This window comes from Diabrotica virgifera, chromosome 4 (assembly GCF_917563875.1).
Source record: "Diabrotica virgifera virgifera chromosome 4, PGI_DIABVI_V3a".
Lineage (NCBI taxonomy): Eukaryota > Metazoa > Arthropoda > Insecta > Coleoptera > Chrysomelidae > Diabrotica > Diabrotica virgifera.
This window is the reverse complement of record NC_065446.1, coordinates 116,792,517-116,807,911: the sequence shown is the minus strand read 5'-3', so window position 1 is coordinate 116,807,911 and position 15,395 is coordinate 116,792,517. Positions and strand designations below refer to the sequence as shown.

The window sequence follows — 15,395 nt, the reverse complement described above, 5'->3', positions numbered from 1 at the left end:
TGGCCCATACAGGAGAATTTTATGTATATTGAAGTAACTGTGAATTAAATAATAAAAGTGGCTAACTTTGACCGTAATTAACATAGTGGAAAAGTTTTTTTTTAAATTTGTGTAAAAATACCAGCTTTTGAAATTCCAAGGTAAATTTACTCTACAGTCAATATTAACAAAGCTATTCAATTTGTTTTCAAGCCAAAAATGACCCTACTTTAGTAAAATGTTTTCGTAGTGACAAAAATCACTTTTTAATGATTTTCTTCAATAATTTCAAAACAAGACTATTGTTCTATCATGTGGTTTACACAGAATTTCTATATAATTATTATTTTCTGAACAATAACATTACAAAAAAAAAGCTTTTTGGGATAAACAAATTGAATAAAATTTAAACTAATTGACGAATCGTCTTATAATTTTTTTTGCAGTATATGGACTCTTTGATTCAACTTTTTGTGAAATATAAAAGTCGTAAGATCACTTTCGCGAAAATTATAGCAAATTTTTTATTTTCGAAATTTTAGTTTTATTTTGCAATTTTCGAAGCAACAAATGATCGGACCAAAATTAAAAAACTGCCGATTTAAACATTGGCTCATCTACTAGAAGAATACTATAAATAAGATATTTAATTATCCTATTTTTACCTGTAGCGATTTAAACGAAAAAACTGCCATTTTTGACCCTTATTTGTTAATAACTAAAATTCTCGTCCGAACTGTGACGGGCATTTTTGTATGTATAATGTATTAGGTATATAGTACCCAAAAAACCCATTTGCAACTTGGCTGCTCAAGTGTCCTGACAAAAACCTTATTTCCCTGGAGTATAATTGTTTCCCACCTTTAGACGTATAGGACGAATTTGAAAAATGCCACTGTCACAGTGACAGTTTTAGTTGACATACTCCTCTGATACGTATAAAGGTGGGAAACAATCAACATAATGTCAATTTATATGTTACTATCGCTAAATATAACAATTCTACTAGTTTTATTTCTTTTTATCTCACCATTTAATATGTTTCCATCTTTTGCGCCATTTTTCCGGTTATTAGCAGGCTCATCACTGTATAGCCTGGTTAGGCTGGCAATGTGTTATATTTATTTTCTCGACTCTGCTTTACGGGATAGAAGCATGGACACTTAACGCGTCGACTACTAAAAATTTGGAAGCATTTGAACTGTGGGTGTCTAGAAGAATCCTGAAGACATCCTGGACCGAGCATGTAACAAATAACGAAGCCATGGGAAGAGTCAACAAAGGAATGGAAATATTGGAAACAACATACTTCCGTCGTGGATATGGCACGTAAAGAAGAAGACCACAGTATTCTCTGAATTAAATGCAAATTTAATGTTCCAAGAAAAAATGTATTGCTCTTTTTTAAAAGTTATCGCATATTCTGCTAACTTGAATTCAAGCTAGCAGTAGTTCAACTTTAACATTGAACAGTAGTTCAATAATTATGGATAAATCATCAAATAATTGAATACCACAGTATTCTCTAAACTAAATGCAGATGAAATGTTCCAACAATAAATTTAATTCTCTTTTTTTTTTCGGAAAACAAATTTAATTCCACTAGTGCTATCTAATACCTAGAGTTACGTTGTTATTCTTTAAAGGGGTCAAACCTTACTGGGGCTGTATTGTACAAATTCGTTTACAGCTTTGCTTAACTCTTTATGGCATGAGATTTTATAGAATTTCTAGACACTTGCTGCAAGGAAACAATCAATTGTATGTACAAAATGGATCTTACCCTCAGATTTCAAGAAACAGATGATAAACATTCGCGTTTGGTCGGACGAAGCCATGGGAATTTTACCAATATTTACCAAAAGCAGATGCGATTAGAAACTCTATAACAATTCTTCAATGCACAATTGAAGTTTTTTTACCATTATTATTCGTCAATATTGCTTCAATAATATTGACCGTGACCGCCTTTCTGACAATTCAACAAAATTAAAATCTTAGCGATTATGAACGGTTCGGACTGTCGATAATAATAAAAAAATATCATTTTACAATGACTTCCGACTGAGCAATAAAAAAAAGGATTTCGGTACCACTATTAATAGGTCTGGATCCCGCGTATGAAAAAAAAAATTGATTAATAGCAAGCTGAAAATTTGTTAAAAGCTTAAAGGTGACTAGTCGGACAAACTTTGATATGTGGGAACACTGTAACAGGGGAAGTTTTAATTGTGGAACAGGTTAAAAATTTGGAACGGTCAGACCACGAAAACGGCACATGTATTTTGTCCGACAGAACAGACTTAAACTCTCCGAACAGTGATTAAACTCTCATGCAAAAATCAGACTGTAATTTATCACCAAATGGGCATATTAATGAGTGGAACACGTAGAATATGTCAAATGACAGGAATTATGACAGAAATTTTTTCTTGGAACATTAAATTAGCATTTAATTCAGAGAATACTTTGGCATTCAATTATAAATGATTTATCAAATTTTTGACCTAGTGTTCTGCTAACTTGAGTCTCAAGTTAACAGAACATGCGATAACTTTTGAAGAAGAAGAGCAATAAATTTTTTCTTGGAACATTAAATTAGCATTAAATTAACACTTAATTATGGTATAAGAATAACTGTGTTCTGCTGACTTTGTTCTGCTAACTTGAGTCTCAAGTTAGCAGAACATGCGATAACTTTTAAAGAAGAAGAGCAATAAATTTTTTCTTGGAACATTAAATTAGCATTAAATTAACACTTAATTATGGTATAAGAATAACTGTGTTCTGCTAACTTGAGTCTCAAGTTAGCAGAACATGCGATAACTTTTAAAGAAGAAGAGCAATAAATTTTTTCTTGGAACATTAAATTAGCATTAAATTAACTATGGTAACTAAAATAATTATGGTATAAGAATAACTGTGTTCTGCTGACTTTGTTCTGCTAACTTGAGGGACGTCGATTCGATCTAATGGGCGCAGACCTTATGCGACTGTTGCTTGCGATTGACGAATTGAAAAAAAAAATAAAATTTTCAGTGATCTAGGAATAGGACGCTGGCCTTTAATGGGTTAACCATATACGGGGTATCCTAAAGTGTCTATAAAAATATATCAGAAATGAGTGAGAATTAGAAATAAGGATGAGGGAGTATACAGGCATGACAGGTACAAATTAATGAATCCAAAATCAAAACGTCCAAAAAAGTAATTTACAGTATTTTTATTAAAAAAAAATTAATTTTACAAGTACAAACTCGATGAAAACACTATATCTCTCTTTATAAGTTTTATGGCTGCGTTAAATTTGTCTTCCAGTTCTGAATTCCCTATAGTTTTCGAGGCTTGCACCATCTGCCTCAGGAGTTCTTCCAGTCTGCGCATGCACCGGACTATCGAGCCTTCGAAGATGTCCGTCTGTTCGCAGATCGTCTTGAAGCTGCTACCAGTGCACCAGTTGTAGCATACATCCATGAGGAACGGCTTGTATCGCTCGACGTAAGCGTCTTCGTCGAGGGGGAGTTTTGATTCGTTGCTAACTTTAGCTATCCGCCTTGCCAGGTCCTTAAATATATTAATGGTTATATTAACAAAAAACAAGGCATCAGTAACAATATATAAATGACGAAAGACACGCCAAAATATCAATCTTAACAAATAATCAATTCGGAGGATCTTTTTGACATGTGAGAGGGTGTCCCATTTTTTATGTTTTAGTGACGTAATCATTCAAAATGGTGGACGAGGATCATTTTGCAAAATAATTTTAAACGAAATCAAATGACCAGCAATTACTTATTTAAAATTGTTTGTGCAAATAATGCGTTGAAAGATAGTGAACATCTTTTCGGATAAATAAATAATAATTCAAACCTAACAAAAATAAGCATATACATTCGGATGATGGACTCGTATCGAGACAATAGAAGCAGGAGTAGAAACCATACTAAAATCAGTAATCGAACTGTTTAATAAATGATTACATGAGGGTATGGTCCTTTTCACAGGCATTTTTCAGTGCGTCACAAATGATAGAAAAAAAGGTAAGTCCGTGATAATACACATTTATAACATATAACAATCTGACAGTTGTCAAATTTTATTTGCAATTTGGCATAAAAACAAATCAATTGTGTTTATTGCATTTATAAAATGGTATTTTCCTTGATTTGTATAGTCTTATAAATTGTACAGATTATATTTGTAGATATATTATAAAATTCGTAAATAATTTTTTTTCGATTATAGCGCCATCTATCGACAACTAGAATAAATGTCTGTAATTACGGACGTGCCTTTTTTTCTGTCACATACAATTTAATGCGTTAGAAAGAAATCGAAAAACTGTGACACACTGAAAGATGCCTATGAGAAAAAGAATACGATTCTAAAACACTGGAACAATGCAGTGACAGTCTTGTTACACAAAAAAGATGATGTTAGTAAATTAAAAATTATATACTCATCAGCCTCTTGACGTAACATATGTACAAACTATTTATTTTATGAAAACGAAGTAAAAGAAAGATATACTCACAATCATTTAATTTCACTAAGACGACCGGTTTCGATCTCTACAATATACAGATCATCTTCAGGTCATCGTTACAAGTGATTAAATGCTACAATTAAAGAAAACCAGAGTTCGAACAGTGTCTGGATATACTAAAAGATGCTAATAGAAAGCCAAAATTTTTTTTGAAAAGTATGTAAATGTTGACATTTTAGAACAACAAATACATACGCATGCACACCCATGAGCAAACACGCATGCAAATGCATGAGGTTTATGACTATTTGTTGAAATTTGATCTACTTACATGCCGTTGTAAGGGATGATTTGTAAGGTCATCAGTAACATGATTTCAAGTCCAAATTATGCTAGCAGGATAACTACAGTTGAGTCCGGGAATCTTTACCCGTGCGTCATCATTTAAAGCGTACGAAATAAGTCGATGATAAGTCGGAAATTGAAATTTACTAAACGCAACAGCAAGTCACTTACTGTCACTTGCTGTTGCGTTTAGTAAATTTCAATTTCCGACTTATTTCGTATGCTTTAAATGATAACGCACGAGTAAAGATTCCCGGACTCAACTGTAGGTAAAGGACTGGGTAGGTGGACATGCTTCGTAGGTTAACACACAATCTAACAGGATAGTTCTTGAAGGTAGAGATGTTAAACAAAAGAAAGAAAGAAAGAAAACCAACAGTTCTTTGTAGGGTATTTTGTTTGTGATTTATAATCAGAGAAAATGTTAAATTGAAATTTTAGAGTGTAACGGAATTAAGTTTCAATTTATTTTAATTTTTAACGGAGAAACTTTTAATTTAATTTTAATGTTACGTATTATATTAGTTGTGAGAAAGACAACGTTCGGAGAGAACTGTTAATAAATGCGGCTAAAGTGTTATTAACTCTGTGTATGCACTTGTAAATTAATTGTAAAGGTCGCTGCTTTTAGACGTTTTGAGCTGAGGGCAAAGGTCGATCTACGGAAAAGACAAATAAAAAATAAGTGATTGATTGTTTGTTCCCAGTCAAAGGACTATTGACTATGGGATGTCAGTTAGCTTACCTCAATGTAGGTGCGTGACACTGAAACCTTTTTTAGGTAGAGAAGCACAGGAGAAATTAATTAGATCAGGAAAGGTCAGATTGTAAAAAATTGGTTAAAACGGGAAAAATAATAAGTTAAAAGAAAAGGAAAATGTAGTTAAAGTTAATAGAAATATAAATATAAAAGAAGTTGTTTAATTTATCCTGTGCTTCTCTACATAAAAAAGTTTCCAGTATCAGGCACCTACATTGAGGTAAGCTAACTGACATCCCATAGTCCTTTTCTTTACAATTAATTTACCAGTGCATACACAGAGTTAGTAATGACTACAAAGAACGGTTGGTTTTCTTTCTTTCTTTCTTTTGTTTAACATTACATCTCTACCTTGAAGAACTATCCCGTTAGATTGTATGTTAACCTACGAAGCATGTTCACCTACCCAGTCCTTTACCTACAGTTGAGTCCGGGAATCTTTACTCGTGCGTTATCATTTAAAGCATACGAAATAAGTCGGAAATTGAAATTTACTAAACGCAACAGCAAGTGACAGTAAGTGACTTGCTGTTGCGTTTAGTAAATTTCAATTTCCGACTTATCATCGACTTATTTCGTACGCTTTAAATGATGACGCACGGGTAAAGATTCCCGGACTCAACTGTAGTTATCCTGCTAGCATAATTTGGACTTGAAATCATGTTACTGATGACCTTACAAATGATCCCTTGCATCGGCATGTAAGTAGATCAAATTTTAACAAATATTCATAAACCTCATGCATTGACATGCGTGTGCAGGCTTATGAGTACTTGTTTGCTCATGGGTGTGCATGCGTATGTATTTGTTTGTTGTTCTAAAATGTCAACATTTACATAATTTTCAAAAATTTTGGCTTTCTATTAGCATCTTTTACTGTAACCGAACACTGTTCTAACTCTGGTTTTTCTTTAATTGTAGCATTTAATCACTTGTAACGATGACCTGTATATTGTAGAGATCGAAACCGGTCGTCTTAGTGAAATTAAATTATTGTGAGTCAGTGGCGGTTTCTCCATAAGTGCACATGTGCACTTGAACCCCCAAAATTATTTTCACACCAACATTCACATATGTAAAATTTATCATTCTATAAATAACATTTTAAGCTAACTATACAGTAATTGAAATTCGAAATAACAGATCCAAGGAGTTTATAAGTATCTAATAGGTAACATTTAATTATTTTTATTCTATTTCAAAGGAGAATCTTCACGGATGCGAGGCCTTAGGCAGAACCCCTCGTTCACCGCTCTTACGGTTGTTCCTATCCCAATGACTTTTCATAGGGCAAAATACAACACACCACCCGCCCCGCTTCCCGCTCTAGCCCACAAGTTTAGATGGCCACAAGAGCACAAGTTGGATGTGATCTTATGGTGTTTTTAACGTGCACGGCACACATACCTTTAAATTTTGCTTTCGTGAAGTTCGAATTTCGGAACAATATTAAGAATGGAAGGATTTGTGGATGTAAATGTTGACGTGGAATGTTAAAATCAATTAAATTTTCTTCATTATATTTAGAAGAAAAATCAAAAATGCCGAAACCAAATTTGTTAATTAAGAATGTACCAAAGTGCAAAGGTCGGGATTATAAATGATTATTTAAAATGGAGATTTGTGTAAAAACTTACAAATTGTGTAGGTGTGAAGCACACATTTGGAGAAGAGGAAGCATAATGAATAAAATAGAAGATACGATTTTAACTATCCGGCGCAGTACACTTAACTAAATTTTTGATTAAAAATAATTTAGAAGACGATTTTTCTGAAATAATTTGAATTCTTCAAATACTTGTTACGATGCCAGTGACAACTGCAGAAACAGAACGATGTCTCTCTGCATTAAAACATATCAAAACTTTCCTTAGAATAGCTATGGGCCAGGATCGATTAACAGCACTCGCAATGTTTTCAATTAAAAAAAATGATTCAAGAAATTCCAAATTTTACTGAACTTGTTACAAAAAAATTACGTAAAATTATGTCACGTGGCCGTGAAAATATTCAATCAAAAATAATGTTTCGAAAATAAATACATCATAATCTAGCCTGATCCTTAATTTATTAATATTGGATGAGATATCCAAATAAATTCGTAGTTAAGATTGTTGGTGCGCAAAATATTACTAAAAACATACAATATTCTACCTAGTCGGCTTTGACACTAAATTTGCTTAAAAATTTGACATTATACTATTTTTATAGTTCCAGTTGCTTTGTTACCATTACTAATATGAATTTTTCTAATGAGGGACTGATTAATAAGGTTTTTGTGTTAGTGGAGTATAACAAAACTGTGCTACTAGCAATAATAATTTTTCATCAGAAATTCCCTGATAGACGATAACCAAGAAGAGAAACGTTTAAAACTATACTAGAACGGTTTCAACGGACTGGATACTTAGATTATGATAAATCTGGTAAATGAAGAAAACAGGAATTCAATGTAATCCTTAGTGTCACCCAGGGATCTGCATATTAGTACAACCATTCTTACAATCTAAGTATCTAGTCTGTTGAAACTGTTTTAGTATACTTTTAAAAGTTTCTTTTCTTGCCTGTCCTCTATCAGGGAATTGCTGATGATAAATTTTTATTGCAAGTAGCTCATTTTTGTTACTCTCCTAGCACAAAGCCATTTTAATCAGTTCCTTATTAGAAAAATTCATATTAGTAATGGCATTGATTAATAACTACATAGATAACTCACCTTTAGGTAAAACCGAATTCAGTGTTAAACTCCGCCCACTTACATATCTTTGCCCCGCAAGTCTACGTACTAACTGGTTGGACGGTGGCGACATTTATTGAAATTTTTGCCAAGATTGAAAAATAAATTTGAGTTGCTTGGCTGGCGTAATAGACAACGATATAAGGGTAGTATTCAGCATTTTAACAAATAATTTTAACGCGATTGTAATCTCTATTTTGGAATTCCGATTTTACTTCAGATAAAACGCTAAAAATTGATTAATAAAAATAGTGAAGAGGTTTCTAAAAATTATTTAATTATTAATACACTACAAAAAAACAACAAAATAGAAAATGCATAATAAAATTAGCAGTGATAATTCACATGTAAATTATTTTTTGCAATTTGTAAAAGAATGATATTTTCAGAACTAATGCGAAATAAACTATTTGAAGTTGATATACAGAATTTCTTTCCAGTTCTAACCCATTCACCCCAGGTAAAATATTGCAAAACCTCCGAATTTTAAAGAATCCATTGGATTGGCATGAAATTTGGTATACATATATCTTGATAAAATGACAGGGAATTTCCAACATATAAATAGTTGATGGCCATCTGCCTAGGAACAATAGGTAAAAGCTGATAAACGGACAGGATTAGAAAGTTTAAAACATCACTAATTAGATCATATTTCAAAACAAAGTAAATAAGTATATTTGAATGTTAATTCTTTTCAAACTAAAATAGTAAAATTAAAATTTTAGGAAAAAAAGATATTTATTATTTCTTGTTCTCAAGAAGTACTTTCATTATTGACAATATCGAAACATTTTATTATTAAAAGTCGAGAACAATTAAAAACCACGTTCATGTTTATATGAAAGTACTTTAAAAATGAAGGTATATTACTCTTGAGAAGAATTAATATTTTTTAACAAACTTGGTATACGACTCATAATATTTGACATCTGATTCTTTCATTTTGAGTTTTAGGACGTGCAAGTTTTTATCAATAATACATTTTTCCCTAAACTGAATAAAAAAGTTTCCATATGATTCCAAGGTTTTAAGACATACTGATATTGTTTTCCTGATATTATAAAATACTTGTTAATATTTACTGTATATATAAACTAAAGCTAATAGTGTAGTTTAACATTCAGTTGAGTCCACGATTATTTACCCGTGCGTCATTAATACCTGACGAGATAAAACACATACTTTTGATCTAGCATCATTCCCTTCCACGCATGAAACTAAAAACAAACCAGCTACCGCCTGTTATTAAGTAAAAACACATGTTTTTTTATGAACGCACTAGACTAACTCTATTGCGCACAATAGAGAAAAAATTTTCTAGAGGATTTTGGTTCAGAAAAGATGTTAAAAGATATGACACATTATATTATTTTTGAAGTTCCTCCCGCAAACATAAAACTGACAAAATGGTCCACTGAAAGCCGTGTAGACAGTGAATATTATTTCTCTCTTTTTGATTTTCAAAAATTTTAATTTTTTTTAAATATTCTAAACCTGCTTTTAAGTTTTCAGTTGACTTGCTTAAAGTTGACATTGGCTTTCTGTTTGGATTACTATCACTACAATATTTGCTGTTAAGACCATCAAAAATATTATTTATAATTTTCAAAAATTCGGCAGTAAGAGAAGCCGTTTTGGTGTGTAACTGCCCTACAGATATTGCTGTTGATATTGCTGAGGCAATTGAGTTGGAAAAAATTTGTGCTGCTAATTTTACACGCATTTTTTGAAAATTATTAGGGTTTATATGAACGTTTGTTATTTTCACCATGCATCGTGCTCTCACACTGGTTCTACCGATGTTGTATGTGTATTCAATATCTTGCCACGATATTTGTTTAGAATCGGCAAAAAACGTCAACTTTTTGTTAAGAAAATTATTTCTTAGACTTTTTAATAAGTGGGGTGTATCGAACACAGTGAAAATCCTCTGATTTCCTATTTCTATTGCAGGCTGATCCTTACATGCGCCTAACAGCTTAAATAAAGCTCTATTATTAGATGCTTGATCACACAACACTTTTGGTATATACCCAATATTTTGTAATTTTGAAACAACTTCAACTACAATGTTTTTTAAGTTGTCGCTATGTATTGGACCACATGTAGCAAGCCGCGTAGCCTTATGTAGCAAGCTGCGCATCATGAAAACCAGACCTGTGTTGGCAAGTTTGTTTGTTCTTCCTAAAGCACCTAAATCTTGAAACCCTTCTATAATGTCATCTAATTTATTGTACTCCAATTGTTTTTTCAAAGAAATTTCATCAAAAATTAACACACAAATTTTTTCCCACTCATCCATTGTCTCTACTTTTTTCTCAACTTGTCAATTAAGGAAATGTTTAAACCAGTTCTTAATTTTATGACACGCAACCAAGTTTGAATTGTTTTTACTGAAGGTAGTCCTGTCGCCAGGGGGGTACAACGGCCTCCTGTATTCAGATGGACTTACCCAAGTTTTTTTTATGTATTTGGACCCGTAGAACACGAATTTTTTGGGTAACAGTTGATCCGAATGTCGATAAGATTGTTATAAACAAAGAAGTTGAGGAATTACATAACAGCGATTTATCGCAAAACAAAACACTTTTTTGTATTTTTTGGGCCATTCTAACCAAAAAATGTTCCTACAAATTTTTTCGTATGATGCATAGTTTTCGAGAAAAACGCGGTTGAACTTTCAAAATATCGAAAAATTGCAATTTTTGAACCAGAATAACTTTTGATTAAAAAATAAAATAGCAATTCTGCTTACCGCATTTGAAAGTTCAAGTCAAATTATATCGGTTTTAACTATTTGCATTGCTAAAAATTTATTATTTTATTGTTAAACAAAGCTATAAACACCTAGTGCTTGAAGGTTATTTTCAATGATTTCTCATTTAAAATCGAACGAGTAGGTAGAGTAGGGTACAAGTGCAAGTGAGGCGATTTCTGCGTGGCATGCATTAAAACGCATGTATTAGGCACGGGAAACACTATGTGTTTATAGCTTTTTTTTAACAATAAAAAAATACATTTTTAGTAATGCAAATATTCAAAACCGATATAATTTGACTTAAGTTTTCAAATGCGCTAAGCCGAATTGCTATTTTATTTTTTAATCAAAAGATATTCAGGTTTAAAAATTGCAATTTTTCGATTTTTTTAAAGTTCAACCGCGTTTATCTCGAAAATTATGCATCCTACGAAAAAACTTGTAGGAACATTTTTTGGTTAGAATGGCCCAAAAAATACAAAAAAATGTTTTGTTTTGCGATTACTGTTACCCAAAAAATTCGTGTTCTACGGGTCCAAATACATAAAAAAAACTTGGGTAAGTCCATCTGAATACAGGAGGCCGTTGTACCCCCCTGGCGACAGGACTAAGGTAATATAAAGTTAAGAGATCTAATTAAAAAATTTTAACAACTAGGAGACTTATAATAAATGGCCAGAGCTAAATCCTTTTCATTGTGACTCCATTGTGAACGAGTTTTGTGTGAAAACTGCATATTAACAAAAGTGTGCACGTATATGCTTTTATTTTCTAACAGTACCTCTATCATGAATTTGGTTGCCGATTTTCTGTTTTTTGTTGTTCTTCTACAACGCTGACTGTTCTTCTGACGGCACTTCTTCTTTAAAGCATTTACTTGATACTCCAATTTTTTTACCTTCTGCGTCAATTCAGTTTCAAGTTTTGTGGGCAAATTAATATCAAAACTGGAAATATCACTGAGACTACTACTTGATCTCTCAGGCGATGGAGTTGACCTAACCATACAATCGCCACTTGTAGATCTTTTACGTTTCGTACCGCAATAAACGTATGTAGAGCATAATACTGGTGGGGTATCACCTAAAGTAGGTAATCATTGAAATGTATGTGTAATAATTTTAATTAAAGCAAAACAAGCATCTCCGTTATTTCTGGAGTGATACTAACAACGCATTCATATTTAAAAAAATCTCTTTTGATTTAATTGTATAAAAAATATATAAATCACTCAATATCAACTGATTTTATATAAAATATATTTTAATAGTATTATTCTCATTGACAAAGCGCATTAGGCAAACATAAAAATATTTCCAAAGTTGAGTACTCACCTAAATCAGTTGCTAACTGTGCAAATTTTAGAGGAACAGCATTTTTCCTTAATAACTTTCTTTGGTCACTTTGGTAAATATGTTCCACTGCATAATGATGCTGGCAAATTACCCTCTGTTTCAGGTCATTATCCATCAATATAATATCAATATTTCCGCAGTTTTTTTGCCAAATTTTTGTGCGTTCTACTAGTCCGTTCTTTAACGGTAAAATATTGAAAAACCTCTAAATTTTAAAGAACCGCTTGGATTGACATGAAATTTGGCATACACATAGCTAACAAGTCAAAGAAAAAAAGTGATATTGTGCCGATATGTGCTTTTGCCCTGGGGGTGGTTTTCACCCCCTCTTAGGGGTGAAAAAATATTACTCCAAAGAAAGTCAGGAAATGGATAAACTGGCTAATTTTAAGTAACTTTTGTTCTATAGAGTTTTTTCACTAAGTCAATAGGTACTTTTCGAGTTATTTGGCAGTGAATATGTTCATTTTTTCAACAAAATAACCACGCTTTTAGACGGTTTTTCGCAAATAACTCAAATAGTAAGTATTTTGTCGAAAAAACATTCTTAGCAAAAATATACCCTGTAAAAACTAAAAAAAAATGGTGTATATATCACGTCTCTACACCTAGTAGAAGCAGAGTTATAGCTAATGAAAAATATGTTCATATTCGTCAAATTCCAAATGGAATATTATAACGTGAAATAACCAAAAATGAAGCACATTTCGGGGAAAACTCATTACAACTTATTTAAAGTGTTTAAAAAAAGCTTCATTTTTGTTTTATAAAAAAAAATTCTAGCATCAAAATTAAACAAGTTACGCTCAAAATAAAGTTAGTCCCTTTTGGTTTTGGTCAAAAATCGAGAAAATCGCCCCCTAATTAGCATCTTAAATGAACTTAATCGTTACGACTTCACAAGTTTCTTGACTTGTGTATATGATCTGTAAGTTTCATCGGTTCAAAGTCCTTATTATTGAAAGGGCTGTAGTTAAAAGGGGTTGAACGAGTCACTGATCACGAATGTATGCAAATTTAGAAACACCAAATCTTAATCAATTTTTGTCTAACAGAAAAACAAAAAAATACATGATATTCAGAAAAGCAAATCTGACTATTTTTGTTTTTCGAGATTTTTGGTATCTCTAACAATTTTTTTAAGTTATTTTGAAAAAAAAGCATATTTTTCAAAATTTAAATTTTAAAAAATTTTACTTTACAGATCATATAAACACAACATAAGTAAAATAATTTTTGGAGCGGTGACGATTAATTTCATTTAAGTTGCTAATTAGGGGGTGGTCTTCCCGATTTTTTTTTTGCAAAAACACAAGTGACCAACTTTATTTTGAGCGTAACTTGCTTAAATTTAATGTTAGAAACTTTTTGTAAAAACAAAAATAAAGCATTTTTAAACACTTTAAAAAAGTTATAATGGGTTTTCCCCAGAAAGTGCTTAATTTTTTGGATATTTCGCGTCGAAATATTCTATTTGAAATTTGGTGAATATGAATCTATTTTTCATTGGCTATAACTCTGGTTCTACGAGATCCAGAGACTTAACGCGTACAACATTTTTTTTACTTTTTTATAGGCTATATTTTTGCTAAGAACGTTTTTTTCGACAAAATACTTATAGGTCTGGATCCCGCGTATGAAAAAAAAGTTGATTAATAGCAAGCTGAAAATTTGTTAATAGCTTAAGGGTGTCTAGTCGGACAAACTTTGATATATGGGAACACTGGAACAGGGGCAGTTTTATTAATTGTGGAACAGCTTAAAAATTTGGAACGGTCAGACCACGAAAACGGCACATTTATTTTGTCCGACAGAACAGACTTAAACTCTCCGAACAGAGATTAAACTCTCATGCAAAAATCAGACTGCTATTTATCACCTGTCATAATTCCTGTCATTTGACATATTCTATATGTTCCACTCATTAAAACGCCCATTTGGTGATAAATAGCAGTCTGATTTTTGCATGAGAGTTTAATCTCTGTTCGGAGAGTTTAAGTCTGTTCTGTCGGACAAAATAAATGCGCCGTTTTCGTGGTCTGACCGTTCCAAATTTTTAACCTGTTCCACAATTGAAACTGCCCCTGTTCCAGTGTTCCCATATATCAAAGTTTATCCGACTAGACACCCTTAAGCTATTAACAAATTTTCAGCTTTTTATTAATCAACTTTTTTTTCATACGCGGGATCCAGACCTATTAATTTTTGAGTTATTTGCGAAAAACCGTCTAAAAATGTGGTTATTTTGTTGAAAAATGAACATATTCACTCGCAAATAACTCGAAAAGTGTTGACTTGGCGAAAAAGCTCTATAGAATAAAAGTTACTTAAAATTAGTCAGTTTACCCATTTCCGGACTTATTTTGGACATAATTTTTTCACCCAAAAGAGGGGGTGAAAGTCACCCCCAGGGCAAAAGCACACATCGGCACAATATCACTTTTTCTCTTTGACATGTAAGCTATACGTATGCCAAATTTCATGTCAATCCAAGCGGTTCTTTAAAATTTAGACCAAAAACCGTGAAAGAATGGACTTATACGTCTTTCAGGGGAAATTTAAAGAAAGATATATTATTATTTGTGCCATCGTTTCTTTCAAAACATCCCGCGTAAACACACTTATGCGTTACAGAGGCCATTTTATCTAAAATGAGTCCTTTTTTTTAAATTTCGCTATAACTTGTCACAACACTTGTCACAGATAATACACCTATAGGGTAAGTTCGGCCCTGACACTACTCCTACCTCCTCGCAAGTCAGAGAGGGTATGAGAAATCTCGATACGGTTTTCGAGTAGCGCCATCTAGTGGAATATTTATAATCAATGGTAATGGTAACAAATCAACCGGAACTATATAAATAGTATAATGTCAAATGTTTACGCAAATTTTGTGTCATAGCCAACTTGGGAGGATTTGATATTTGATATGATTAATATTTTACGCACCAACAAACTTACCTAGGAAT

The 15,395-nt window shown here is 32.2% G+C and overlaps 1 protein-coding gene across 1 annotated transcript in view; it reads right to left on the bottom strand.

Moving 5' to 3' along the window:
- Positions 1–3,187: 3,187 nt before the first annotated feature.
- LOC126883121 (exosome RNA helicase MTR4) overlaps positions 3,188–15,395 on the bottom strand; it is a 79,469-nt gene continuing 67,261 nt past the window's right edge. The window contains exon 15 of the mRNA XM_050648365.1: positions 3,188–3,543. Within this exon, the coding sequence (XP_050504322.1) occupies positions 3,223–3,543 (321 nt within the window). The 3' untranslated portion in view covers positions 3,188–3,222. The remainder of the gene's footprint in view (positions 3,544–15,395) is intronic.